Genomic DNA, 27,857 nt, shown 5'->3' with positions numbered 1-27,857 from the left:
AAATCGTTTTATTTTTACTCATTTGGCAAATCTTATCTATTAACTGAACCGGCCGGTTCAGTTAATAGATAAGATTTGCCAAATGAGCAAAAATAAAATGAATTGTCAGGAATTTATGCAGATGATACCAGCAACATTTCAAGAAATGATTTTGGAAATTCATGATATAGGCAAGTTATCATTTTAGAAAGTTTCGTGAAACGCTATTAAAGAAATATGTTTATAAACAGACGAAAAAAGAGAGTCGGGTCTCAAAATGCTTATTGAAACTCAAACATCATAAAAGAAACCCTTCTAACCTTTTTTACCCGGTGTGGTTCTATTTTTAGAATCGCTTCGTTCTATTTACAGATTAGCAAACGTTTTCACAGCCCCTGCTGGGCTCTTCTTCAGGCTTCGTCGAATAGGCCGTTAACATTCGAAAATATTCAATTTAAATTTCTTTCCGGAATATTATCACGTGCGGCAGCTGGATATTTGTACTGCGCATGCTCGATGCTCCTCTCCTTTAAACGCTGTTTTCTAGGACAACCTGCCATGCGCTCGATAGGATCATTTCGTCCTTATGATTAACGCAGGTGTTACGTAATCCAGCCTTAAATATCTCTATGGCTTCTAGCCATTTCAATTGCTGTGGGTTATAGCTGGGTATAATGATTTTTGCCGCATGCAGGTCCGCCGTTATCTCCTCTTCCGACGCGTACGTCGCCAGGGCCGTGGTGTATCTACCGTGGTGTATGTCTGACTCGTGCTCCTTTAATCTCACTTTTAACGCACGTTTCGTGGAACCAATGTATGTTAATTGTCTATCGCACCTGTGATCTTCTAGTGGTATCATATATACTCCCGGAAGCCTGTCGGGGTTTGGTGGGTCTTTACTGTTGCTTAATATTCTGAAGAGAGTCTGACATCTTCTGTACACGATGTTAATTCCTTGACGGTTGGCCACGGTTTTGTAAATGGATTTCAGCACTGGATTGTATGTGATAGGTATCCTTTCATTTTCCTCCTGTGTGATATTCAATGGTTGTGCTGTTTGCTTATTTTCCTTTTGGGAGTTCTCATGTCTTCTAGACAACTTTTCAATGAGCGTTTTGCTGTATCCATGGCTTATAGCAATATTTTGGATATGATTGAGCTCCGTTTCGAGCGCTTTTTTTGTAGAGGAGTGCGTATGAGCCCTTCTCACTAATGCTCGGAAGGCAGCTATTTTGTATTGAAAAGGATCATATGAATTTCTAGGAATATATGTGTGGAACGTGCTAGGCTTTCGGTATACTGATGTAAGTATATTAGCTCCTTCAAAGTTGATATCAATATCCAAGAAGTGCACCCTCGATGAGTCGTGCTGCTCCACCTCTAATGTTATCCCGTACGGATTACTGTTTATGGCTTCGAGGAATAATTTTATGTCCGGTTCTACTTTCCAAAATATAATAATGTCATCTATGTAACGTTTGTACAACAAGATGCTGGGCAAGAATCGCGGTAGGATATTGTTTTCCAATCTCCTAATTACCATTTCGCACAAATCACCCGAGAGCGGGCTGCCCATCGGGACTCCTTTGCCTTGCATGTACGTGATCCCTTTAAATTGGAAAAGAGAGCCGTAACATAACAAATGGGCTAGTTCGAGAATATGTTGGTGCATATTCGACGAAGCCTGAAGAAGAGCCCAGGAGGGGCTGTGAAAACGTTTGCTAATCTGTAAATAGAACGAAGCGATTCTAAAAATAGAACCACACCGGGTAAAAAAGGTTAGAAGGGTTTCTTTTATTATTACAAGTTCCGGTGAATAGAGAGATTATATACTCAAACATCATTTCTCTCTCTTATTACCAATCGGACTTTTTGCTAGTCGACTGTGTCTATCTCCAAGTTGGTTTCATAGTACAATATAAAATGGAAATGTTATTTAATTGGATTTAATATTATAAGTTCAGATGTCATATTTACATATTTATGGTAATTATTATTGGATATATATTCTGTTATGTAAATATTTAATTTTATATATGTAATTCTTATGTCTAAACAAGAGTCAGACTTGTTATAAACGAACTTAATTTCAGAAAAGTTTTTCAAAAACGATTTCAATTCAGATTTGACATAAAATATCATATTTGTAATTATTTAATAGATTATTAATAAAACAATATAAGACTATATCCAACATAATGTGAAATTTGATGTAAAATTGTACTCATATTAATAAATAGATATAGAGTGGTGGTGTATGTTATCTGATTAATTTCAGATAATTTCAGGGCGTGGAATTCATGTTTTTCATCTTTGTTGAACATTGTTGAACATCCAAAAACATAGGACATACAATTTCAAAACTTCTCATAAACTGGCCTGTCAACTTGTAATATAATAAATCGTCTATGATCTGTCTTAAAATACAGACTACATTTAAAATTTTAGGGTGATTTTACCTGAAATTAGAAAAAAATGAGTTATTATAGACTATTTGAAAACCTTGGGGCAAGAATTTGTTGTTCCATTTATTTTTCTGCAAATAAAAAAAATTAGAAACATTTAAATAAATAAATTGATAAATTGTTTTATTAATAAAATCATTTGATTTACAAACTAATTCTGCTGTGATTTCCTATTGTGTAATTAATTCCTATTACATTAAAATAGTTTATCCTTTATTAATATTTAAGAATTACTTATAACTATATCAGTTTTATTGTAAGGTAGCCGACTTCCAGGGGGTAAATAGTTAATTGCGCGTCAGGAAAACCTAGGGTCGAATCGTATATGGGTGGCGGCGGCAGGACACAAAGATGACAAGTGTCTTACACAGAACCGTTTATTCTAACATAATAATGGTACAAAATGCGATCTAGATTGGCTCTGTCGATGATCGGATGTCGTCCTTTCTCCATATGTTCCCGTAATCGAAAGGAAGTAGAATATCTTTCGGAACACGAAATCTCGCTACAGAATATAGACTTTTCCTCCATCGGGATTTGCAATGTTCTAATCTTACATGCTTGTTAGTAAGATTTCCTTTTGAGAAGAAGTGCTTATCGCAATAACAACAAGTATTTTCTGATATATCCAATGCAATATTCTCCATAACGATTTCTTAGCGACGTAGCGGAAATACTTCAAAATCAATTATCGATGATAAAGTATGGTTTTAAAGCTAAAATATCGACAAAAAATTCCAAGTACACTGTATAGTATGAGGTATACGCTACCTGAACCAAGATCTATTTAAGAAGGTCAGGTTACGCTACCCTGGACCGAAGGTCCGGGTAGCGTAACTGGTAACGTGTCTGCACGGATAGCAGAAGTTGCGGGTTCGAATCCCGCTTCGGGCCGATTCTTTTCTTCCAGTTAAGCCTAAATTTATTTAAATTATTTAATTAAAATTCTAATTATTAAATTTAGCAAGAGATGGCGCCTAACGCCTAACTCTAGTACCAAATTAACTTAAATTATTAATATTACTATAGCCATTTGCTAGCCCGATAATTCGGCAGTTGTTGGTCTTTGTTCTGTAATTAGACGCCAGTTTTCAGAGTGTTCGCTGTAAAGCGCTTCTCGAGCGCTGCATAAAGAAACGCGGCCAAAAAAAAGGATCGACAGGTTACGACATACGTCGGCGTAAGATGGCGAATTAAGTTTCGGTGAAACTGTGAAGTCTTTCACTGTTAAAAATAAAGTAAATATTTAAAAATATTTGCTAGTACTTTGTTTTATCATAATTTCACAATTTCTACGAAATCTCGGACAATGAGTTAAAAACCGGACGGGTGGCAACACTAAGTCCAGAGAGCAACTAATTCATTTTCAATTTTTGCATGTGGTAGTGTGTTTACAAATAAGTACAATAGCAACAGATATCCTACAGAAAATCCGAGCTAATTGGTAACAGTGTATAATAATAACGGAGATGTTTTTTAAATAGTCAAACCGTGCCGGTCACGTAATATAACAACGTAATGAATGAACGTAACAGTTTATTTGATGGAAAGACCGCGTGGTTTTCTAAGTCTACGCAACCTAACAGAATTAATAAGTGGAGTAAGTTTATTAAAATTAATTGATGCTATTATGAATACTGATAATGTGGCTGTATGCCATATTTATTGTAAATATTAATTTAAGTTTAGTTTTAGTTTTTCTTTGTCTTTTGTTTCTTCTTTCTAACCCTTTTCCCTTGGGCGGGATTACCAATTTGGGGAACCACAAGAACAAATGTGAGAAAAAGACCCTGGGGCCGATGAAACGAGAGAGGACATTCTGGGTTGAGCTCTTGAGAGCAGACATAGAAAGGTAGTGTTCCAGATCACAAGTAAGAATGACTGGAGACTATGAGAGTTCGATAACGGACAAAAGATAGTGATTGTAACGTCGAGGAAAGATATCAACTAAGTGCTAGACTTTTCAGAAAGAGGACGGCGGAGAACTTCCCAATAAGACGTTCGACGTGGTATCCCACCTGAGATTGTGAAAGCAACAGAAAACTCTGGGTATTTCACTCTTTCTCTCATACTATTGCTTTCCTTCCACTATTCTTACTTTTCCTTAGTTTTAAGTTAGTACGTAAGCATTAGTTATAATTTCCGGTCTTTGCATATTGTCGCAAACAGTGGATTTTTTTGTATGCTGGACCATTGTTTAAAACCTTGCTGTAAGGAAGTGATTGTAGCGTTGGGATCTGAAAGAACCTGTTCAATAAGTGAAATAAAATACTTTGGCTTTACTGTTGCCTAGTTATTGCTACATTTTTCATTTGCCGGCTTACGTACTCTTCGCGACGAACACCACAATACATTTTAGCATACTTTTCTGTTAACAGGAAGCCAGTTGATATGTAGTGTACTGTACAGCGATGGGTAAGATTCAAGATCTGAATGAGAGGTTCCAGAATTGTTTACACCTCCAATACAAGCTAAAAAGTAAAAGGAAACATACTTGTACATGCAACTCTTTGCGAGATATTTGCCTCCAAAGGTTGGTTTTTAACATGGTTGGTATACTGCATATTCTCCATACTCTGTATCCACGAGTGATGGTGAAGCTTGATCAAAGTTCCACATGTAGTCATGGACTTTGGTGCTCGCTATTGCTCACACCTTGGCACCCAGGTTGGGCTGAGCCCTACACCCCCATAAAACTATATAACCTAAAGTACTCCATGAATGGTTAAGTGGTGTACTCGAAGTTGGCATAGTGGGCTAAATAGTTAAACACAATAGTCTTAGTGGAGGGATGCGGATCACGGTATCGTGCATCAAATTAAAGTTATGACTGGCATTCCCCATTAACCTGTTTTATTAGCATATCTATTTTTACTTTTTCATTGAATACTTTATTTTTTTATAGTCTATAGTATCCTATAATACTGTTTTCTTGAAGAAAGAAATAGCAAACAACTTTTGTACCTCATCTTGAAAACCTACAAACGTGGATGTTTTGAAGAAAGTTTTTTTAAAAATGCTTACAATTATTAAAAATTTAATACATCTTATAAAAAACTGTTATCTTAATATTAAAATCTTGAAATATAAACACTTCTGAGCCATTTGAATTTCAAGATTTTCATGCCAATAAAACATTGCTGCAACAAGTTAGAAGTTATTTTCTTATTTATAATTAAAATTATGCTCTTGATTATACTCGAGTTCATTTATCAAAGAAGTGCTTCTTGGGCAAATAAAAAGATATACTGATTATGACGATTAATCTGTCGACGACATGGATGTTTGTGATTTTAAAAGTGAGTGTTTTAATTGTTTATGTAAAAAGTTTTAATACACTGGAGAAACTGAAGAGGAATGTTCTATAAACTTTGGAGAAACATTCAAAGTGCAGTTTTCTTTAACTGGATGGTTTCAATATAGATTACATGGATGATTTTAACTAGGAAAACTTGTTTGTTTTTAAATAGAGGATTTCCGCTTTGTTAAAAGAAATAAACTTGAGTATAATTGAGAATATAATTTTAAAACATACTTTACTTATAATTTCAAGTTTTGATTGAAAGCAATATTTTTTCCCCTCTAGCATCATATGGAGGAAAGATAACTGATGTATATTCAGCTGATTTCTTGTTCAGTGAAAATGCTAATTGTGATGATACAGATTGGTAAATATGTAATTTATTCATTAGTTTTAAAAATTTTTCAGTAATTATAGGGTTAAGAACATTAATAATCTTAATATTTTTTTGTGTGTTATAACTAAAACATTTAAGACTTTTAATCTGAATAGTAATGCAATAAATATTATTCTAAGCATTTTAATGAAATCTGGACAGTTCAGATTAGTCAGATATATAATTTTACTAATTTGGTGTAAACGGAATAACAAGTAGAAGAATGTAAAAATTTATGACTGATAAAAATAACGAACTTACTGGAACTGGTATAATAAAAAGAAAACAACACCTTTTTTTCAAACCCAGACACTCCTGACCAATTTAAGTTAGCGGCTTTGCGAGCATGGGTAAAACGAGCTTACACACATTGCTCAAATATTTGCGACACATACAAGGAGTTGGAGTACGTAAGAAGCATAGCAACACAGTTTGGTTATCGGAAAGGTCGTAAACCAGCTAATTACGAGTATGCAGAGATGTAAACAACAAGCACACAGAACTGAACAGCGAAAAACAGTGGTCATGGACTATATTCCGTTTATTAACAAGATTGTTAGGAAGGTGACCAAGGAAAGGAACCTACGCATAGTATATAGACGCAACCCGACGGTATACCGTCTATTAAGGAATGATAAGAGGAAAGAGAAACCAAATGAACTAACGGGAGTGTACTCGATTCCAATCGGGGACCAACGTTTTAAGTTCGATCTGGTGTACATTGGGGCCACCTTGCGTAGTTTACAACAGAGATTAAAGGAACATAAGCAATCTGTTAATAGGACCGTTGACAGCACAGTCCTAGCAGCATTTGCTAAGCAACAGGGGATCACAGTACACTGGGATAGTGTTTCCATCATAAAAGCCACTAGGTCTAAACAGGCCGTTAGACACACGAGAAATTAGAAATATATAGGGCACAATTAACGTCCCATTGCATCAACCACAGAGACGCGGATGGGCTGTCATCTGCCTGGAAATCGTTCATTGGATGACGTAAGAATGGGATATTATATATAGTTTGTCGAGAATCTGCATTTTATTACCATTTTTCGGTATATCATTTTTTGCATAGTCTGCGCAATCGCAAAAATTCTTTCCGTTCTCGTGATTTTGTAAATTTGAATTATTAGTTCGTTCTTTTTATTTTTTGAAAACAAACTTCACTCGTGACTACCGGTACATATATAGTCTAATCCAGCAACTTCAACCTTTAAATTTCCGGTACAAATGACGAAAATTAACAGAAAAAACTAACGAATCTCCATCGAGATCTTCTTCAGGTTCGTTAATGGAATGTCATGAGAATAGAACTCTTTTGAAGTTCAAAAATCGAACATCTCCAGCGTGCGATGACGATGCAAAACATAAGATTGATATAATAGACCTGAGTCTACTAACGTAACGTCGCAAAATATCAATGCAGGAAATAAAACCATGTCTACCATCGTGGATTGACCTCCGAGATGTATCGCCACGCGTACGATAAAACGTTGCTGTCTTTGTAATTAATGCATTTCCCCGATTTGGTAGCTCTGTAAATCTCCAGGGTCTCCAATGCCCTAATGTGGTCCGTTTTGAACGACTTCTTAATGAGGATGGCGTTATCGAAGTCCGCTTTTACATCGGGGTCCGTGGCATACGTCGACAGGGCGGTGGTGTGCCTTTTTTTGGCAACGTCATTCTTATGTTCAGAAACCCTTTTTTGGAGGGATCTCTTGGTAGAACCAATATATACTAGGTCCCTTTGGAATCTGTGGTCTCTTAACGGGATACTATAAACGCCCGGTGCCCTTAAAATGCTCGGTTTGTCCTTGGCGTTTCTGAGAAGCGAATAGATAGATGGCGTTCTCGTGTACGCTAACTTGGTGCCCTTCCTTAGCGCTATTTCCCTGTACAAGGAATGGAGGTCTTTGTTGTATAGTACAACCGTGTGCTGGTCGGGGCTCGAGTTAGGATCACTTCGCCCTGCGGAGGTGTGATGCGCTGTGTTTATATTACAACACTTACGAGCTAAATTGCGGATAAGGCTACTTTTGTATCCATGGCTAGTGGCAATGTCTTCAATGTGTTTTAGCTCTGCGATCGTGTCTTCCCTTTTAGTATTATGGGTGAATGCCCTATTTACTAATGCCCTGAACGCCGCAATTTTATAAGGGTACGGATCCTCCGACCTAGCGGGTATGTACATAGGTAGGTAGCCGGGTTTGTAGTACACCCGCGTTTCAATATTGTTTATATCGAGCTGAATGGAGACGTCTAAAAAATGCACTCTGGTGTCCGATATTTGATCAAGCTTGAGCGTTAGACCAAACGGGTTGTTATTTACGATGTGCAAAAAATCATCGACCTTTGGCTCGCCCTTCCATATAATAATCACGTCATCCACGTACCTACGGTACAAAATAATGTCAGGTGTAAACATGGGAACGACATCCCTCTCTAATTGCCGTATAACCAACTCACATAGGTCGCCCGAAATTGGGCTTCCCATGGGTACCCCCCTTTTTTGTAGATATGTGATATTGCCGAACCTAAACAGCGAATTGTAGCACATTAGGTGTGTGAGTTCCAGTACATTATGTTTTGCATCGTCATCGCACGCTGGAGATGTTCGATTTTTGAACTTCAAAAGAGTTCTATTCTCATGACATTCCATTAACGAACCTGAAGAAGATCTCGATGGAGATTCGAAAACGTTAGTTTTTTCTGTTAATTTTCGTCGTTTGTACCGGAAATTTAAAGGTTGAAGTTGCTGGATTAGACTTTTTATTTTTTGTTCGGGTAACTGAAGAAGACTGATGAAATCAGTTGAAAACATTTTTATATGATTAAAGTTTGTTGCTGGAATTTTTGAAAGAAAGGTGTTGTTTTCTTTTTATGACTGATATTCTGGAATGTAATTAAACAGAGAACAAGATGTAATTAAGTTGACGAATTCCTTGATTACATTATAATGTTGATTGGCACCAACGAGATAGACTAACATAGAGTGTCAGTAGCAGTGATTATAGCACCACTTTTTGAAGCCAATTGAAGAGAAGGAAGCCATGACAGTTTCAGGGGGTTGAAAGCAAAGCATACTATAAGAAATAATTATGCCACATTTTTGTGTGCTGCTATCAATTGTACCAGCAGGTACAAGAAAGGTTTGGGAATTTCATTTCACAAGTAAGTTATAATTATTAATTTTGCTCACACTATACTTTTCTATGTCTAATAAAATGTTTAAAAATTAATTTAATAAAAGTAAATGAAAAGTTTCGAACTTACTTTGAAACCCTGTCTAATTTATAAAAATTTAAATAATTAGAAATGTTTTAGATAGAAGCCTTATACATATCAAATTATGAATTTTAGAGTGGTTAATAACAGTGATAAGTAAATCAGATTCCATTCTTGTGATAGTGAAATTTAAAATAAAACTTTTTCTTTGTCAGGTTTCCACTCATTGATGAATCTCTTCTTAAGAAATGGCTTATATTAATGTGATGCCATCATTGGAAACCAAACAATAATAGTAGACTTTGTTCATCTCATTTTGAAGAAGCACGCTTCAGTTATAATAATGATAGAAGATATTTACAATCAAATTCTGTTCCTACAATTTTTTCATTTCCTCCATATCTTCAAAAAATCCCTGCAATAAAATGTTGAGAAAAAAATGAACATCTAAAGACCCTTTTTCAAAAGTCTGTAAAGAAAAAATTGCAAAGATAGAATATGAAGTATCAGTCTCTCATGATTACACACAAGGTTTGCCATCTCCAAATAAGGTGTGTGAAATGTTAATTTTAACAAGACAGAAATGTGAACAGCTACAAAAGAAACTTAAATATAGCAGACAGTCTAATAAAAGAAATTCAAATAAGATAGTCAATTCAAAAAACATTATTCAAAGACTTGGAGAAATGCTTTCTAAATCTGATGCTATAATAATAGAAAATAACTTTAATGGACTGCTTCGTGATCTATTAAAACATCAGCTTTTTAGTAATGTAGGTAATGAATATCATATGTTGAAATTAACGAGCAATCTTTTGGCTGATCTTTAAAGATCTAAAGATACTGAGAATGATGACAGAATTATTAAATGGCAATATTTTATTCAGTCGTATAACTTAGAATAAAGAAGGTCTTCGTGTCTCAAATAGATGAAAATCATATCATATTGAATGATGGAGACAAAAAATGAAGATAAATATAGCAGCACAGACATTAAATAGATCTGTAAGTAATGCTGTTATGTTTTGTAAAGAAAATTGCATAGAAGGTTTTAATAATGTTCATGCAACTGCTGAATTCACATTGAAAGTAAATGATATATTTGACCTGCTTAATTCTTGTCACCCAATGGAGAGATGCACAAAGAGTCCAGTTACAAACAGAAACAAAAACCAATGTTTGAAAATAATAAAGGAATTGATTATTTCAGTAAATGGAATGATTGTAAAAACTGTCCACTTCTTAAAGGAAGAAGGAAGATTCCAATAATTGGACTAATAATTGATTTAAAAAATATAGAACAAATAGCAAATCAATATGTCTGGAGTGAAAAGCCATTATTAAATTATCTTCTCATAAAAATTCAGCCAAGATTACATTGAGTTTTTTTTTTTTTTTTTTTTTTTTTGGCAATTAGAAATAGAGGTTGTAACAACAACAATCCCACAACATTGCAGTTTAGATCAGCATATAGGAAGTGTTAGCTAGAGTTTCTCCATCTCCAAAAGCTAATAGTCAATTGAACTGTACAGATATCCTTCCGTAATCATTTCTAATCAAAAATATTTAGAAAAGCAAGATTTACATAGTAATAAAGATACAATAAATAATCTGCAAAATATTTTAAAATTTGATCATTCTTACAGTCCAAAATATGAACCACTAACACACTATTCTGAAAAAGTAATAAAATATATTGCTGGAAATATTGTAAAACAGCTAAATGTTTTTGCTGCATGACGCTTTTGTTTGGAAATAAAACAAGTTTAACAAAGGATAGCTTAATACAATATTTATAAAAGATGGTCTATATATTCACTCAGATGATGTCATAAAATTATGTTTTGTTGCTGTGCTGAAAAAGTTTTCAGAGGAACCTTTCCAGTAGGAATAAAACCAGGAAAAAAATTGGATTATGAAGTTGCAATATAATACAATGGATTTAATTTCAACTATTACCATCTTTTGTAAGAGTGAGCATCTTTTCACTGCAACTGAATTTAGTAAAGATTCTCATTATTCACTTCTTGTGAAAGCATTATTGAAACAATTTTTTATAATTCATATTAACTGTGTGTGTCAAATGTAAAGTATTAAGATTAGAGGTGCACAAGTAAGACAAATGTTTACAAAAATTATTATATTTAAAGAACAGTGATACACATCATTATTTTTTAAATATGATATACAGTATGTGTAATATATTTTGCATTGCACCTGTAAAACTTTTTGCTTAATATGTAATGTAATGTCGATATGTGTACAGTATATTAAAATTAATTTTTATTTAATAAAATTATTATAATTTTTCATTTGTAAAATTTTTCTAAAAATGCAGAAAATTTTGCTAAAAAAAATTGTAATTTTATGAAATAATATAATAGAATTATGATAAATTTTACACAATATATTTTGATATATTGTATATGTAAAAAAACAACTTTATTGATTTTATCTAAATTGCAAAATATCTTCAGTTATCATTAACTTAAAACTTCAACTGTCATGGCTGCCACATTTCAATTCACCTCAGCTGTAGTAACCGGTTTAGCACTCTGTTATTCTATCTTGTTGATTGGCACATTAATATATCAGACAATTCTATTACATAATATGTTTTACAATATGCTGTTGTAGAAAAGTTCCTCAGACTGAAAGGAAAGAAAAAATGAATCATTTTGCTAGATTTTGTCTTAATTTTTATTAATATGCAAAAATTGTCCCTTAAATATATATTTCTGATAAATCTTTAATTTATCAGAAATATATATACACAGTATATACAAGGTGTCTGAGAAGTCATGTTGTTCCTGTTTTTTTTCCTTATAAAGGAGAATCAGAACATCAGTATGAGCTTGTTTGTAATCATGGCAGTCTGATACAGTGCTAAGTTTGCCAAAATGTTTAGCAGAAATAATCTATGAGAAGGAAAAATGTTCCTATCACGAATTCTTCAACACTTCTGTTATCTGGTAGGGCTGTTAACTGACTTTGTCCCTGATGAATACATAAGGTATTATTTGGGATTGTAAGGTCAGGACTCTGGTGGCTATGGAAGAGGTGCTGGGGATACTTTGGATCCTTAACCAATCAATCTGTTTGGGAAGTTTGTCCAAGCACCTATGGCTTTTTCAAGGAGAAAATCAGACAACAAGAGTTGAAGAATGTATTGATAGAAGCATTTTCTTTTCTTGCATTATACCTTATCAGTTCAATTTCAGAAGTAAATTATTTTCAGAAAAGGTAAATTTGGTTTCAAATAAAGTTAACATAAAGTTTTTGAACTTCAACCTGGAACACTATAAAAATTGAAGGTGGGAAGTACCTGTACATGGTGTGAGGTTGACTACACAGATTAAAGACTATATCAATGACTAATATTGTGGGATATTTTCTTTTTGGCAGTGCCATCTCATATAGTGTTCTTTCTTTGAATGAAAAATTAAAATTTGCTTATTTCTTTGGTTTTTAAAATAATATATAAATTCATAAAGGTAAAAAAAATTAATTGGTATCCTTCTAGTCTCTCTGACATGTAAATATCTATCAATGATAAATATTTACATGTCAGAGAGATTAGAAGGATATGAATTGTGAATTAAAATTTAATGTCAAATACAAATTGGCAAATACAAAAATACTTGAATTATAACCAACCGAGGAAGGGTTATGGTCTGAAACATATGTATTGGTTAATAAAAATATCAGTGAGCTTTCCAGTTGGAAACAATGGTGTGATAAGTCCTTGAAATTTATTGCAAATTACATTTAGTTATTAAGAAGATTTTTTACAATATAGGACAAAAAGCAAATAATTATAATCAAATATTTAATTTATGTTTGTTCATTAAATAGTTATCTCTGTGCTAAATGAATAAAATAAATTCTTGATACTTTGGAAGTAAAATATTCTCCAATGTTTTCATTTCAAGTTGGAATCAAATTATGCCATTAAATTAATGCTTAAACATATAACTAAGTGTTTATAAAAAACATTTCTGTATTTTAATTTTATTCTGTTACAAGACTGTTGTTCTGTGTTTATTAAACAGCATTACTATGCTTATGCTAAAATGTTGCTTATTGTCACAAAAACTATTCAAATATGTATTTTGAGTAAGTTACTTTTTTCTCAAAAAAGATACATTGTATCTACTCAAATACTCTCTTGGAAGATGTACGGTACAGTAATACCTCGACTTACGCGAACCCGGAGTTATGCGATTTTCAAATCTCGTTGATTTGTCTTTTGTTTGAGCGCCACGCAACTCTCGATTACTCCCCCCCATACTATTGTTCAGCTTACATGTTTGGACATGTCGCGCGGAATCGACGAATAGCTACAATTTATTTTGTGTTACTTATTTCTGTGTTTGTTATATCTACGGAGCCTTGAGAGACACTACTAAGTCATCCAAACAAAGTAGAACTGATTCTTCTGCATCAAACAAGAAAAGAAAAACTTTATCTTTGGAATATAAAGTTAACATTATTAAAGACTTCGATACAAAAATGAAAATTTGTGAATTGACAAAGGAGTTTGATCTATCGGAATCGACGGTCAGAACAATTATAAAAGGTAAAGAAAAAATTCTTGACGCTGTGAAAACTTGACAGAAGGCCTCAGTTCAATTGAAAAGGGGTTACAAATTTTAGAAAATAGACTCCAACAAAGAGCATATTTCTTCTACAAAACGAGAAATAAAAATATTATTAGCATGCTACGAGGAACTTTTGCGGGAGAAAAAAATCTTTGAGCCGTCAGACGAATTTGTTTGATTTTATGAAGCCATCTACATATAACTCCATCAAAATAACTTCGGTTTACGATTTTAATAATATAATTTGTTATACATATGTATTATCTAAAATTTTATTAAACATTTTTTTCTAAATTATTGTTTTCTTTAGTCTCCGGCCCCAATTAAAAATAATTTGTATGTACAGTATTTATATGCAAAATTATATCCCGACTTACACAAATTTGACTTACGCGGTTATCGCTCGGTCCCACCTATCGCATAAGTTCGGGGTATTACTGTACATACATTAAAAATCACTTGAATGAATGTAATTTTTATCTTTGTCTTCCAGAAACATAATTTAGTTACATTATTTTGCTATTGAATAATATAAGTTCAGTATGCATACAGCTTAGTTTAAATTTTTCTATATAATATATCTATCCATTATTAAACCTTTATCAACAATTTTTTGAAAATTACTGGATTAGAATTGGATTAATTACATATTAATTCATACATAACTTTAGATAATAGGTAGGCAGATCTAATGATTGTACTCCAATAATTATCAATAATTACTCCAATAATAATTAGATTATTGATAATTATTGGAGTACAATCTTGGAGTAATTATTGATAATTGTATTTTGATTGAATGAAAATTATTTTAAAATAATTTTTCAAATTTTTTAGGATATATGAACTCTATAATTATAAAGATGAAGAGTTAACAGTATTTCATCCTGCCTATATTGATGCTTGCATTTCTGAAAACAATATGTTAAAAGTTAATCTTTGTTATTATATATTGCCAAGTGTAGAAGCAGCAGATGGTAAGAAATATTTCTAATCATTAAAGTAAAATTTACATCAAAAAATTGTATACAGTAAATGTAAAGAATTAATTTTATAATCACTATCAAGAGTTTATAAATTTAATATTATCCATTTATTAATACTCTATTAAAATATGTTTATATATACACAACATTAGATATAAACTTATTAACTTTATCCATGTTTATGAATTTATTACTGTAATATAATGGATGATGCAGTATTAAACTTTTGTATATATTACATGCAAGTCAACTTAGTTATACCTTCCAGCAGTATATAAAAGCAGTATAATAGTTGTACCTTCCAGCTTGATAAAAATATTGTAAGCAAGTTTCTTCTAAACTATTGATAAATAGCTTACTCTAATATTACTATTATTATCAGCAGTCAGCCTACTGTTCTGGGAGGTCCCCAGAATGATAATAGTAGTTTATATTTAGTGACTGCTGATATAATAGTAATATTCAAAATCCAGACGACAAATCACAGGAATTTTTCATGGGCATTCTGTCCTGGATATATTAGATCCCATTTCTCACAACCCAGTTGCCTATATTGTGGGCTTAGCTGAACCCATGATAGGTCTGAAAAAAATCCTCTTAGTGCTCACAGGGTGAAAAGAGAAAAGAGAAATATAGAATATTGATCCACAGTTTGACATTCTATTATAAATTCCTTATGTTCATAAACTTTTACACTTAAATGCTTATCCAATTGCTCCAACCAGGATTTCCTTGGTTGCCCCATTTTGCTTCCCATCTATGCTTTCTAACTATACCTCAGTAATTTCTTCCTCATTCATTCTCTCAACATGGCCAAACCAATGTAAGGCAGACTTGTTCACCTTTTGTATTACGTTCTCTTTCACACCATATTTTTCCGTGATATTAAATGATACAGTTTTATCAAATATACCTGGAAAGACTACGAAGTTTTAAAATAACACTTTAACTAGCTCATCTTTGCCTGCGTGACTTATCAATACCCAACTCGTACCACCTTATATAAGCAGCCTTGTTTAAAAGAATCTAACTAATGTTTTCAATCGTGTTTAACGACCTTCTTCAGGTTAGAACATCAAAAAAATCGAACATAAGAACGTTTAGCAGTAACGACCGCTCGTTTGGAACGTTTTAAGAAGAACATTTAAATAGAAGAACATTTAAATACTCATCGACGTAGAGATGGCGCATGCCATCCTATTTAAATGTTCTTCTTAAAACGTTCCAAACGAGCGGTCGTTACTGCTAAACGTTCTTATGTTCGATTTTTTCGATGTTCTAACCTGAAGAAGGTCGTTAAACACGATCGAAAACGTTAGTTAGATTCTTTTAAACAAGGCTGCTTATATAAGGTGGTACGAGTTGGGTATTGATAACACTTTAATTCTTTTACTCAAGACATCAGATTATAATTTCATTATAGATTAGAACACACATGTAACTATGTGTTCCAATCTGCTATTATTGTTTTAGTAAAAACACTGTGTGCTGCCTACTGTGTATGCTGCTTTACAGCCCCAAACAATCACAGAAATTGCTTTTTTCCACCATTTATTTGTAAGAAGTGTCCATTGGGTTACAAGCAAAGTTTCTGAATGGTCAGAATTCTCTTTCTGTCTGTGGCTTTACCAGGACAACTGCCCCCCACTCCTTTCAGTATTTTATAATACAGTAGAGCGTTGTTAATTGAAATGGCCGGAAATTGGAACGATTTTCAGTCGGACTGTGTCGTGCTGAATCGAACGTTTTTGATACTAGATTTATTTCTAAAGTATAATTTTCATGTTTTTATATTCTTCAATATATTTATTTTGTTTGTACAAAATGCAGAAATAATTTTTAACGATACGATAGCCTCGATTATTATTATAAAAATTTTCGTTAGGCTTAAAATCGATGAAAATTCAACGCGAAGCGACACGCAACGGAGAAAAATTCAACAGGAAGCGACACGCAACGGAGAAAAATTTGAACATCGGACAGGTTAATATATTTTTTCGTACAAAGTCGGAAATTGGAACAAATGACTAATTGGAACAACCCCAGTCCCCAATTGACGCCAATTTTCGACGCTCTACTGTACCTCGAAATGTAGACTCGGACATTTTCACATTTCAAGCAATACTACACTGGAACGACCCTATCGCTGTGTTTCTGAACAACCAATTCATGCACTTACTGATTGGTAGCTTGTCCTCTACCAATTCTTTACTGTAGCACTGACAACTTTCTTGCAGCAGCAGCAGCACTTAAATCCTCCTGACAGTCTCTGATGTTATCACTCTGAAATTTGCACTCCTGGAATTTTCCATTTCTTACTATGAGTAACTAAACTTCAATGATACATATTGTATTAATGCTTGGCATTTTTATTTCACTTGTCTGATAGCTGAACACTAATTTACATTCATGTGTGATGTGATACTTATCATAACCTCAGATTCTGCAACTTAAATCTACTTTGACTGTTATTTTGAGAAAATAAACAAAGTGAATGAACTTTATTGGCATTAATGTTGTAGTATACACAGATGTGTAATTGTTAGTTATGACTCCAGTGATCATGTAGATGCCAATTTTTATCATAGGAAATTTTAGAAAAAATCTTATCTTGATCATTTAATATTACAGTAGAAAGATTAATGTTAAGTTTCAATAAACATGTGTAAAAGTTTCCCTAAGTTTCCTTTAATAAATTTTTTGGCATATCAGTCATCTCAGTAGCATCATCTTCAAACTTTGTATAAAACAAAGATAAAATTGATGATTTCTTGGATCTTATTCTGGTTCAATGATGACTTAATTTTATTCAAAGCATTACTCATTTAAAATTAAAAGTTTTTTCAATTTATTAATACTGTGAAATTCTGTTAACTTGGCATCTAGTATGTTGGAAAACCTGTTAAGCTAGCATGTTGAGCTTGATATTGGGATTACAGTGCACTGAGTATGTCTGGAGTTAAGATTTTCATGTAAAAGTATTCAAAACATGCAGTTCTTGGAAAGGGTTTGAGTTTCCTTTTAGAGATGGCAAATGCTAAGATGACATGATGCTGTTCTAAGTAAAAGCAGTTAGCTTGTACATGATTTTTCTAAAGACTTTTCCAAAGACATTAGTGCATGGGTTTGATATGAGAAGCTGAAATATTTAGCACACTTGGAATCAATAATTATTACAGAAGCAGCTACAATACATTACTGTTCATGTACTTTGATAGAATAGGTCTATTTATATGCTACAAAAGTGTGCAAAGCAAAAAATAAAAATAGTGTGTTCTTGTTTCAAGCAAATCAAGGGTAAAATATCCAAAAAAAGTGAAATGACAGTAAACAATCATAAAAGGAAGATTTTTACAGTTTACATGCAAAGATATTTAAAATTGTGTCTATAGATTGCAAAAACAAAAACTTCCATTGTTCAGATAAGCTGCATATTTGATATCCTGGCACTGCATTGTCCCAACGATGCCAAGTAAATATAATGTCACTAATCATTTTTAGGTTTGTGTTTTATAATTATTTCAGTATTAAATTATTTTGCAAATAAATAAATGGTAAAATGAAGTAAAAATCTTAAGAAATTGGAAAACCAAGCTGTTTTTGAATGAAATGATTCATCCTCAGAAAGGCTTCAAAAATGAATGAAAGGTGGGCACTGTGCCAAGTGCAAATGTGATGTTAGCAAAGATGTTTCTCTGGCAGCCTTGGACCTCACAATTACAGTTTTTTGAAGCCTTCTTGCTGATGATTTTGAATTGAAACTCTTGAATGGCTTTTCATGTTCTTTTTTAAATTTTAATCCATTATATCATTTTACTATTTTCTGTATATAGATTAGATTTTAGATCTCAAAATAAATAAAGCAATAAAATAATTTATAGCTTGGATATATGCAACAATTATCACTGTTTTATGATTATATATTCAAGAAATATAGGGAAAAAACATAAAATATGCAAATTGCTGGCTTGTTTTGATAAAAGTATATTCTTGAGTTAAATTCCATATCATTTGATACAGTTTCTTACTTGCAATAGACTTTAAAACAGTCCCTTTTTTCAATAATTCAATACATTTACTTGTTTAAGGAAGAATATTTTTAATTCTTCTTTATAATTTCTTACAACTATATTTTTGTTGAAAATCCAAATTGAATATATTATAAGATGTTCAATTTGGATTTGAAGATAAAAAATACTTACATAAGAATTCTAATAAAGGAAAAGCTCACACTACAAATAAATAGGAGCTGATAAAATAGCATTAATAAGCATAAAATCCTAATATCTAGCTACCACTAACAAAGACCATCAACAAACTTGAAAAGTAGTCTTTATTAACATTTATTATTGTGCGCTTATATACAATGGAGAGATCATTAAGTCAAAATGCATTTTACAAACAAAATTGAATAAATTTTCCAAGTTTGTTTGTGCTGTGTGCTAGCTATATATTGGAAATTAAAGAATTGCTTATCTTTGTGACTTTTATTTAAAAAAAAAAAATTTAGAATAGAAAAATATTGTATCAATGAATACATTTGCAAGCACAATTTTTTCAAAAATTATTTTCTACATTATAATATTATGACTTTCAAATTAAAATCATTACCCATTTCCCTAACTTTTCAACCCTAAATTTCTTATTTTTCTGACTTGTAGTCTAATGGTGTAAGGAGTCAGTGTCCGAACATTATTTTATGTTTTTGGGCATTATTTTTAGTTAGTTATTTTCTTTTCGGGGGTCTTTTTATTTAAGGACAAACTCCTAAACCCTCATGTGAAAAAAAATTCAAAAAGCAGATACAACTTTGTATCTGTGGCTGTCCTGTGATGCGAACCAATGTAAATTAGCTCGGTGCAGCTCCGCACTGCTCTTCGAATAAAAGACGGATTGTCCACTACCGCATGTGGTGTAATTCCTAACGATGACCGTTGGCGACATGTCGAGGAAAAGTGATTAAGTGGAAGCAATGTTTACCGTGGTTGAGTATTTCTTTTGGGGTGGAGATTGAATCTTAGCTTGTATTATTATAAGAAATAAGACTCATTTGTTTACTCCTTGTTTTTTTATTACTTGACCAGTTGGCATTTTTGAAAATTATACTAACTTTGGTTATAATTAATCATTTGTTGTTATTGTTCAACCTAATAAATATCTATTCTTGATTTCTTTACTTAAGTGTTTTGAATTTATATATTTCTTTTGGTTTCCACAAAGTCCAGGCCTAGTACTTTTAATTAAATTTGAATCCTAACTTGTATGACCCACCTTGTTGCGTCACATGGTGAGTTACAATGCAACTTCTAATTCACTTCCCAACCTAGTTTTTTAATATTTTGTGGGTGTTAGGATGTTCAAGCTAGGCCTGTATTTACTTAATCCCTGGCCTAATAATTTCCCTTCTCTCTTCTTATGACCATCATAACATTACCAATTTGGTATCAATGGTGAATAGAAACTTATAAAATAATTAGTTGCTGGTAATTATGCTAACTTTTCTCATGCAAAATATACAGTATAATGTAATGTGTGTAATATAATACTTTGAACGTTTTTCATGTTAAGAAAAATAATCTTTGATATTTTTAACATATTAGAATTATTAAAACAGTACAGTCAAACCTGTTTTTATGCGGTCAATAGGGACCGCATAAAAAAAGTCTCACATAGAAAATAACTCAAAACCGTACGAAATAGAATTTATTGACAACAGATGTCAGCACTTGACTGCATCGTCTGGTCTATCGTCTGTTTTACATATTTTTGTCCAGGTGGTGTTTTGTTGACTTAAAAAATAAATTATTTCATTTTTTGTATATTCATGCAATAATATTACTATAATAAGTTCATTTATGCTATAATAAGTTTATTTAGCTATAATAAGTCAACGTGAGACGTGACAAATTGCACGAGACTAGTCGCCAACTATACCGCACAAATAAAAAATCGCACAAAAAAAGACCGCATAAAAACAGGTTTGACTCTACTTAAACTTTTTAATATGCAGTTTTAAATGTTTAGAGATAGCTACTACCTTAACAAAAACTTACTGTAGGAGTCTTTTTTCCAGCTTGATTACTCTCAATTTTTTTTGTGTTGTTATAAATAACAATTATGAATTGTCAACTACTAGAAAGTGAATTTAAACTTAACAATAAACAAGAAAAAATATTTTACCATATAATAAAATGAGCACAGTATACAGCAACTGCCACATCGTGAACTGTCAGCACAATGAAAATGGTCAGTTGCTAGAGTAGGGCCCTTAGTCTTGAATTGTGTGTGTAGCAACACAAACATATTGAGAATGTCTTGTGATAAGATTGGATTCATTGGGATAATTCAACAAACTTGTTCCTATCATATGACATCCTCAACATATTTATGTTGCTATACACAATTCTTGAACTGAGAGTAATGGCTCAATATGGTAAATTTGAAATAGGTCTAACGTTGTAAACTAAACTGAACTTCTGGGAGAAAGTAATGAAGTGACATATATTTTCCAAAAAGTAATCAAAATTTAATTAAGTATGACATGTAGCAATAAAAACTGATAAAATAAAAACTGATTATAGTATTTCATTTGGAAATACTTAATTTTTCTTATATTCCCTGACTTTTCCTGATCAATTTTTCATTTCTCTGACTTTCCACAATTTTGTAACCCTGAAAATATCAGGAAACTCTGGCCAATGCACATGTATAATGCAGCCCACAATCTCTTTCAAAATATAATTTATGTATATATGTATAAGTACAGTGGAACCTCACTTAACGAGCACCTCGCACAATGAGTATTTTGCATAACGAGCAAATACTTGACGAGCAATATTTCGCATAATGAGTGATTGAGGAGGGGGGAAGTCCCGAATCGTGCACATACGGCATGCTCCATCAGTCTGTGTTTAGCACTCCTTCCGTTAGCATCTTAGGGTCGCTTGCGATCACATATTTTTCCAAACTTGTGTTCACACATATTACTTATAAACATCAACAACCATAGCCCATTATGTAATAAACACGCCAAACAATACGCCAAATTCTTGGTTCATTAAATTTAATGACCGATTCCATATTAAATTTTAGAAATGTCTGAATTAAAAATTTAACTATTTATAATTAATAAATTTAATACGAGATGGAAACGTAACTGCCTACCTCTAGTCAAATTAATTAATTTCTAATATTTAATTATAGCCTTTACATAACCCAAGAATTTGGCATATCGTTTGGAGTGTTTATCAAACATATTAGCTGTGATTTTTATTTTTTCTGCAAATCAAATTCTTATTCTAGGATGGTTCATTCCGCACTAGAAGAAGAAATGATGATGATTCACACTCCTTAGCAGTGTATATTGTACAAATTTTTTTTTGAATAAACATTATACATAAAACATTTGAGCATTTTTTCGTATTTTACGTTAATTTCTATGGGAAAAATTGTTTCGCTTAACGAGTGTTTTGCATCATGAGTAAGACTCTGGAACAAATTATGCTTGTTAAGCGAGGTTCCACAGTATTAAAATAAATAACAAAACTGTTTACAATGTTTTATTATACATTATTAAAATAATCTTAAAAATATTGCTGTAAATCATAGAAAGCTAAAAATTTTGTCTTGTGTGTATCTTATAGACTGCATTTGACCTGCCATTTAAATAAGTTGCCCATCTGTGATATGTATCTATCTATATAACCTATATATTTAATGTAATAGATAAATTTAATTACTAATTTTCTGTTTACTAATTAATAGTTACAAAATCTTGTAAAATGACATGTTAATTAAATGATAATCAAGGGTTAACTTCATTTTTAATCTTTTATGTTTCGAGCAAATCTTATTGATTGATACCTTAGAGCAGGGCTTTTAAACTATGGGTCGCGACCCCATTTGGGGTCGCTTAGCGAAATCTTGGGGTCAAGAGATTTTAATGCAAAATGTTGAAAATGGCATGCTTTGTGTCGTAGGTTTCGTGAGTTGCACTTTGTGTCACTTCTGGTGCAGCGAGACAACGATTCGGCAACACTGATTGTAGTGTGAACTAGTGTAGTGTTGTTGCTTTTCAGTGTACGGTAAGTCCTCTACTTACGAACTTAATCCGTTCGTAGCGGTCGTTCGCAAGTCGAAAAGTTCGTAACTCGAAAAGACGACGTTTGGAGCAAAAACTCAAATACAACGTTGTTTTTACAATTATGTAATGTTTAGGCTACTTGAATAATGTTGAATTAAGATTGTTAAAGGGAAGTATAAATTCAAATCAATCACATGTACAGTACATTATTTATGAAAATTACTCATTTAAAACAACTACAAATGTACATATGTATGTACTGTAAACGTAAAACTTCAAAAATAAACTCGACTATACATAAAAAATAACCAACTGCACTTTAACCCGCCATCTGTCGGCTTCGTTCGTAACTTCGAAATTTCGTAAGTCGAATGTTCGTAAGTAGAGGACTGCCCGTATTCGGTTGTGTCCGTTCCATTGTAACACAAGTGTGAACTGTGGTAGTACACCATTATTGTTTTTGCAAATTTGTATATATCTTCAATATATATGTATATTTTCATTGTATTTCATATGTATATTGCAAAATATTTATACATCTTTATTTTATATATTTTTGGGGGGAGGGGGGTCGCAAAAAAAATCACAATCATAAATGGAGTCACGAATAAAAAAAGTTTAAGAAGCCCTGCCTTAGAGAGATAACACACTAAAAAATAAATACTAAAAAAGAACCTTTCCAATTTTTGTTTGATATATAAAATTTGGCTTTTTTTCGATTTATTTATTTATGTTGTTACTAATTTATATTTATTTTGAATATTTATTTATTTCAAATATTATTCAACACAAAATTTCTAGTACTATCTATTGGGAAACTCTTCAACAACCTCCACATTTTCTCAAGGTTACTGAAACTGGTCATGCAAACAACAGAGCCACTGACTTACTGTCTGTACTGAATGATTTATATACATTATGGTCTAGTGTATTAATAAAGTTTGACTTATGATATTATAAATTCATGTCATAAAACTATGTTTTCAGAATATTACATATCTTGTTTACTCTCATTGAAAATTAATTGAAAAATGTCAAGAAAACTTCAATTTCTTTTTAAGTTTTAGTCTTTTACGAATTATTTATTGTTTCTGACATTGAATTTATGAAAAATATTTTTGTTTAAATTATCTGTTTATAATTTCATTTTATTTTTCAGAAATGGAAAGACAAAATATTGGACCTGATTTTGAGAATCCAAAATTTCAAACCATAAAACTCAGTTAATTTAATTTTTTGTTGTGCATGTGTATGTATAAAATTTTTACTCTGTAAAATAAATATTTGCATAAAATAAAAATTTTTTAAATTATTCTGAAAGCTTAAGACTTTTCATAAATATTTACATTCAGATATTCATTTTTTCCATAAAGAATAAAGTAAATTGCACATTTGAATAAAATTAACTTTAAAATTTGAAAATTTATTATTATAAAATTAAAAAGAATATTTTTTTTTTCATTGTTTAATTGGTCAGCAGCTTACAATAAAAAGTTAGTTCCATCAAAGTGTAGTTCTGGAATTTGAAAGTAAATAAAAGTCTATTTTTGATGGGCTTATCTTAAAAAAATTAAATGTTTATTCTTAAAAGTTTCTAATTCTAGTTTGACGACGAGCAATCTAATATACTAGTGTCACTAGAATGCTCTCCTCGTATAAGAATTTCCCATTAAAATCTGACAAACATTTGTGTGCGTGTACGTATGTATGTTTGATGTGGGATTTAAACTCACAATCTGGAAACTTAAATATAATGAGAATGCCATGAATGTTCACAGCAAAATTAACAAATTCTTAAATGATTAAAATTAGATTAAATAACAGTATTATTAATAAATATATATATAGTATATGTAAAAATATTGCGAAATTATAATAGTAATAATAGGTATTTTCTCGTGAAATATATCGCGAATATTAAAAATATAGCAAATTATAATCATAGTAGTAAAAATATAGATAATTGTTAAAAAAATAATTATACTACAAAGATTCTGATGCTAGGAAAACCAAACATTCTTCAATAACATGCATACAAAGTGCTTGTATGCCGGAGAGGGCCGTTTTCACTATCTGTTTTAGGGAAGACCTTGTTTTGCACAAAGATAAGTGCATGTAAATTTTCATAGGAAACCATAAAGCAATTAAAAAAGTTATTGAGGAATGTTTGAGATTCACAACAAGAGAATCACCTGCATTACAAGCTTTGAATAAACATTTTAAAAAACTGTATCAATTTAGTCAATAGTACTTGTTTTAAAATATGAAGGAACTAGTGCTTCAGATGTTTTCACACTACTGTAACAAAATTATATCTTTTTACATTTAAAATATTTTCCACATCAACAAAATTGAAATTAGTTTGGTTACAAGTTAAATTAGAATTTTTTTAAAATGAGATACTCAAGATGACAATTATTGTTAAGAAATGCCATTAAAAAACATTAGAATAATGTACTCATTGTTTTATTACATTATAGTATTGATATATTGACATCCAAAATAAGAACATATAATGACCCTCCTGGCCTTACATACAAATGACTTTTTTCTTTCTAAATGGACTAAATATTTGTTTAATGATTATTAATCCAAATGAATAATTATAGACTCATAGTTTCAACCCTTTCTGTAGCAATTAAAAATATTCTACTCACATAAATTTACTGTGTCCATATTTATTAATTGCTTATTACAGCTTAGCAAAAATCAGGGGGTGGTGAATAAATTAAATTTTTTCAAGACTATTACCATCAAATGATGTAAAATAGTTTTACTCATAATCATTCCAAACTAATATAGATGACTCTAAATATCAAATATTTTGATACTGTCATTTAGTATTTTCCAATTTATTAATTAACATCATATCAAATTTTGATACATAATACAGACATGGGCAAAATTTATTAGGAATTATCATTACTCTGTATCTACTGTAAATATATCAGATATAAAGATGATTTCCAGCATTTTAGCTGGAAATCATCTTATAAAAATATTAATTGTTAACAAGTGTTCAAATGATAAATTATCCATATATTCTGGGTTATTTATGATAAACGACATCTTATTTCCAATTTGGGTTTCTATCTTTTAAAAATGACATCAAGATGAAAACAAACTTTGTTGATTTTTGCTTATACATCCTGAAATAATGCTTAACTAAATTGTAGTTTCTTTTATATTTTCCAGTGGTATGACTATAACATCATAATTGGCACTATAATATCATATATTTCACTATAGAATTTGCAATGTGTGATATCTTTGATGATAATGAAGTTAGCCATCAAGAAATATTTAAATGTTAAAATTTAGTTTTAAAGCATTTAAGATTGCATTATATATATGTATGAAAAATATTTACATTAATGTTTCCTATGGAATCTGTATGGCTTGGTAACAAACTTGTTATACAGATATAAAAATAAATTTAAAAAGTTATAGTGTTAGAAAGCAAAACAAATAGGAATTGTTTTTTGTGTTTTTACCATAAAGAATTATAATATAAATTATTAATTTAGTGAATATATTCAAAAAAATTGGTGTCAAGCCAAGGACAGCGAGTCACTTCTACATAATTACTTCCAGGTGTTTGATAATATAGAAATAAATCTGGATGCGTTACGCTTTCGGTGGAGAAGATGCGAATTTGATTTCGCTCTTCCTTCATCCACCCAGTGAAAAATATCTGAAATACAAATCAAAATTTCAATGATAGAATATCGCAAGAACGAATTGATTATTTCAATTTAAGAATTACGTAATTCGAGATTTTATACGGTACTTGGGTTAACGAATGCGAAAAGTTATGTAATTCTAAATCTGAATTATGCAACTTTTCGTATTCCCACTCGATTTAACGACGTGTTATGAAATATGATCGATGATCAAAATATTTAACATTATTTCTGTTTTTTAACTTTTGTATGGATTGTTCACAAATTAAACATTGGTTTGGAAGTATTAAGGAAATCAAGTCTCTAAACCTAGGAATTTCAAGAGGAAATGTTAGTGTAGAAGAAGATTTGGAAAAGAAAAAGTGCAGCCGATTGGTTGAACTTCTTAAAAATAGTCTTTAAAATGTACAAAAATAGTTCCAAAAAATTGTTTTTTGATATTTCTTAAAATTTCGCACAAGAATGTGAAGATTTCTTTCGATCAAATTAATTAATTAATTAATTTAAGAAAAATTGAAGAATTCCAAAAGTATACGCCGAGAAGAGAACGAAAAGGATGATCCCGAAGTTGAAAATTTTATGGTGAATAAAGATTTTAAGAAGTTGCATTTTGATTTTCTCAACAAATTCTTTATTTTAGATATTGGTATGCGCAATTCAATCACGTTACGAAAAGCCAAAATAAAATTTAACATTTACAAAAAAATTCTCTTTAAATATCATTAACTTACGAATCATAGGAAATATACAATTCTTTATGTAAGTGATGTATTTGTGTAACCAGATTCTGAATTTATGATATGGAGATAAACTGGAATTGACGTGTGAACTAAACACGATGCCCTAGATCGGGTCGCCAAAGTGGTCGATTATCAAGCTTAGGCTAAGGATCAAGCCTATCCGTCTCACTGATTGTCAGTTACAAAAATTAACAAATTACAATAAATGAAAAACAAATGTATTAAAATAGTGTAACTTTTTGATGGGAGTCGATGTGAGGTTTCGAAAACTTGTAGGGGGTCGACGGTCAAAAAAGTTTGGCGGCCCTTGCTCTAGATAATTGTGGATACACAAAAGGCCTTCTATATAAACTTAATGAGATTTTACATTATATAAATGATATTCGATATTGTAAGATTCTGGTCAAATTCTTCAGGA

At 31.5% G+C, this 27,857-nt stretch overlaps 2 protein-coding genes across 2 annotated transcripts; one reads left to right on the top strand and one right to left on the bottom strand.

Annotated features, from left to right (window-relative positions):
• Positions 1 to 508: 508 nt before the first annotated feature.
• LOC136987554 (uncharacterized) lies at positions 509 to 1,555 on the bottom strand. Its single transcript, XM_067285297.1, has one exon. The coding sequence runs from the start codon at positions 1,553 to 1,555 to the stop codon at positions 509 to 511; it is 1,047 nt and encodes a 348-aa protein (XP_067141398.1).
• A 2,248-nt stretch (positions 1,556 to 3,803) lies between these two features.
• Positions 3,804 to 24,336, top strand: LOC136987534 (telomere repeats-binding bouquet formation protein 2-like). The gene is made up of 4 exons (XM_067285281.1): positions 3,804 to 4,044; positions 6,031 to 6,112; positions 14,785 to 14,924; positions 24,176 to 24,336. The coding sequence occupies exons 1-4, from the start codon at positions 3,963 to 3,965 to the stop codon at positions 24,241 to 24,243; spliced, it is 372 nt and encodes a 123-aa protein (XP_067141382.1). The 5' UTR covers positions 3,804 to 3,962; the 3' UTR covers positions 24,244 to 24,336.
• Positions 24,337 to 27,857: the final 3,521 nt, after the last annotated feature.

This window comes from Centruroides vittatus, unplaced genomic scaffold, assembly GCF_030686945.1.
Source record: "Centruroides vittatus isolate TY-2023 unplaced genomic scaffold, ASM3068694v2 scaffold_2520, whole genome shotgun sequence".
NCBI classification, from domain to species: Eukaryota; Metazoa; Arthropoda; class Arachnida; order Scorpiones; family Buthidae; genus Centruroides; species Centruroides vittatus.
The sequence above is the reverse complement of the archived record's forward strand: the minus strand, read 5'-3'. Positions and strand labels throughout refer to the sequence as shown.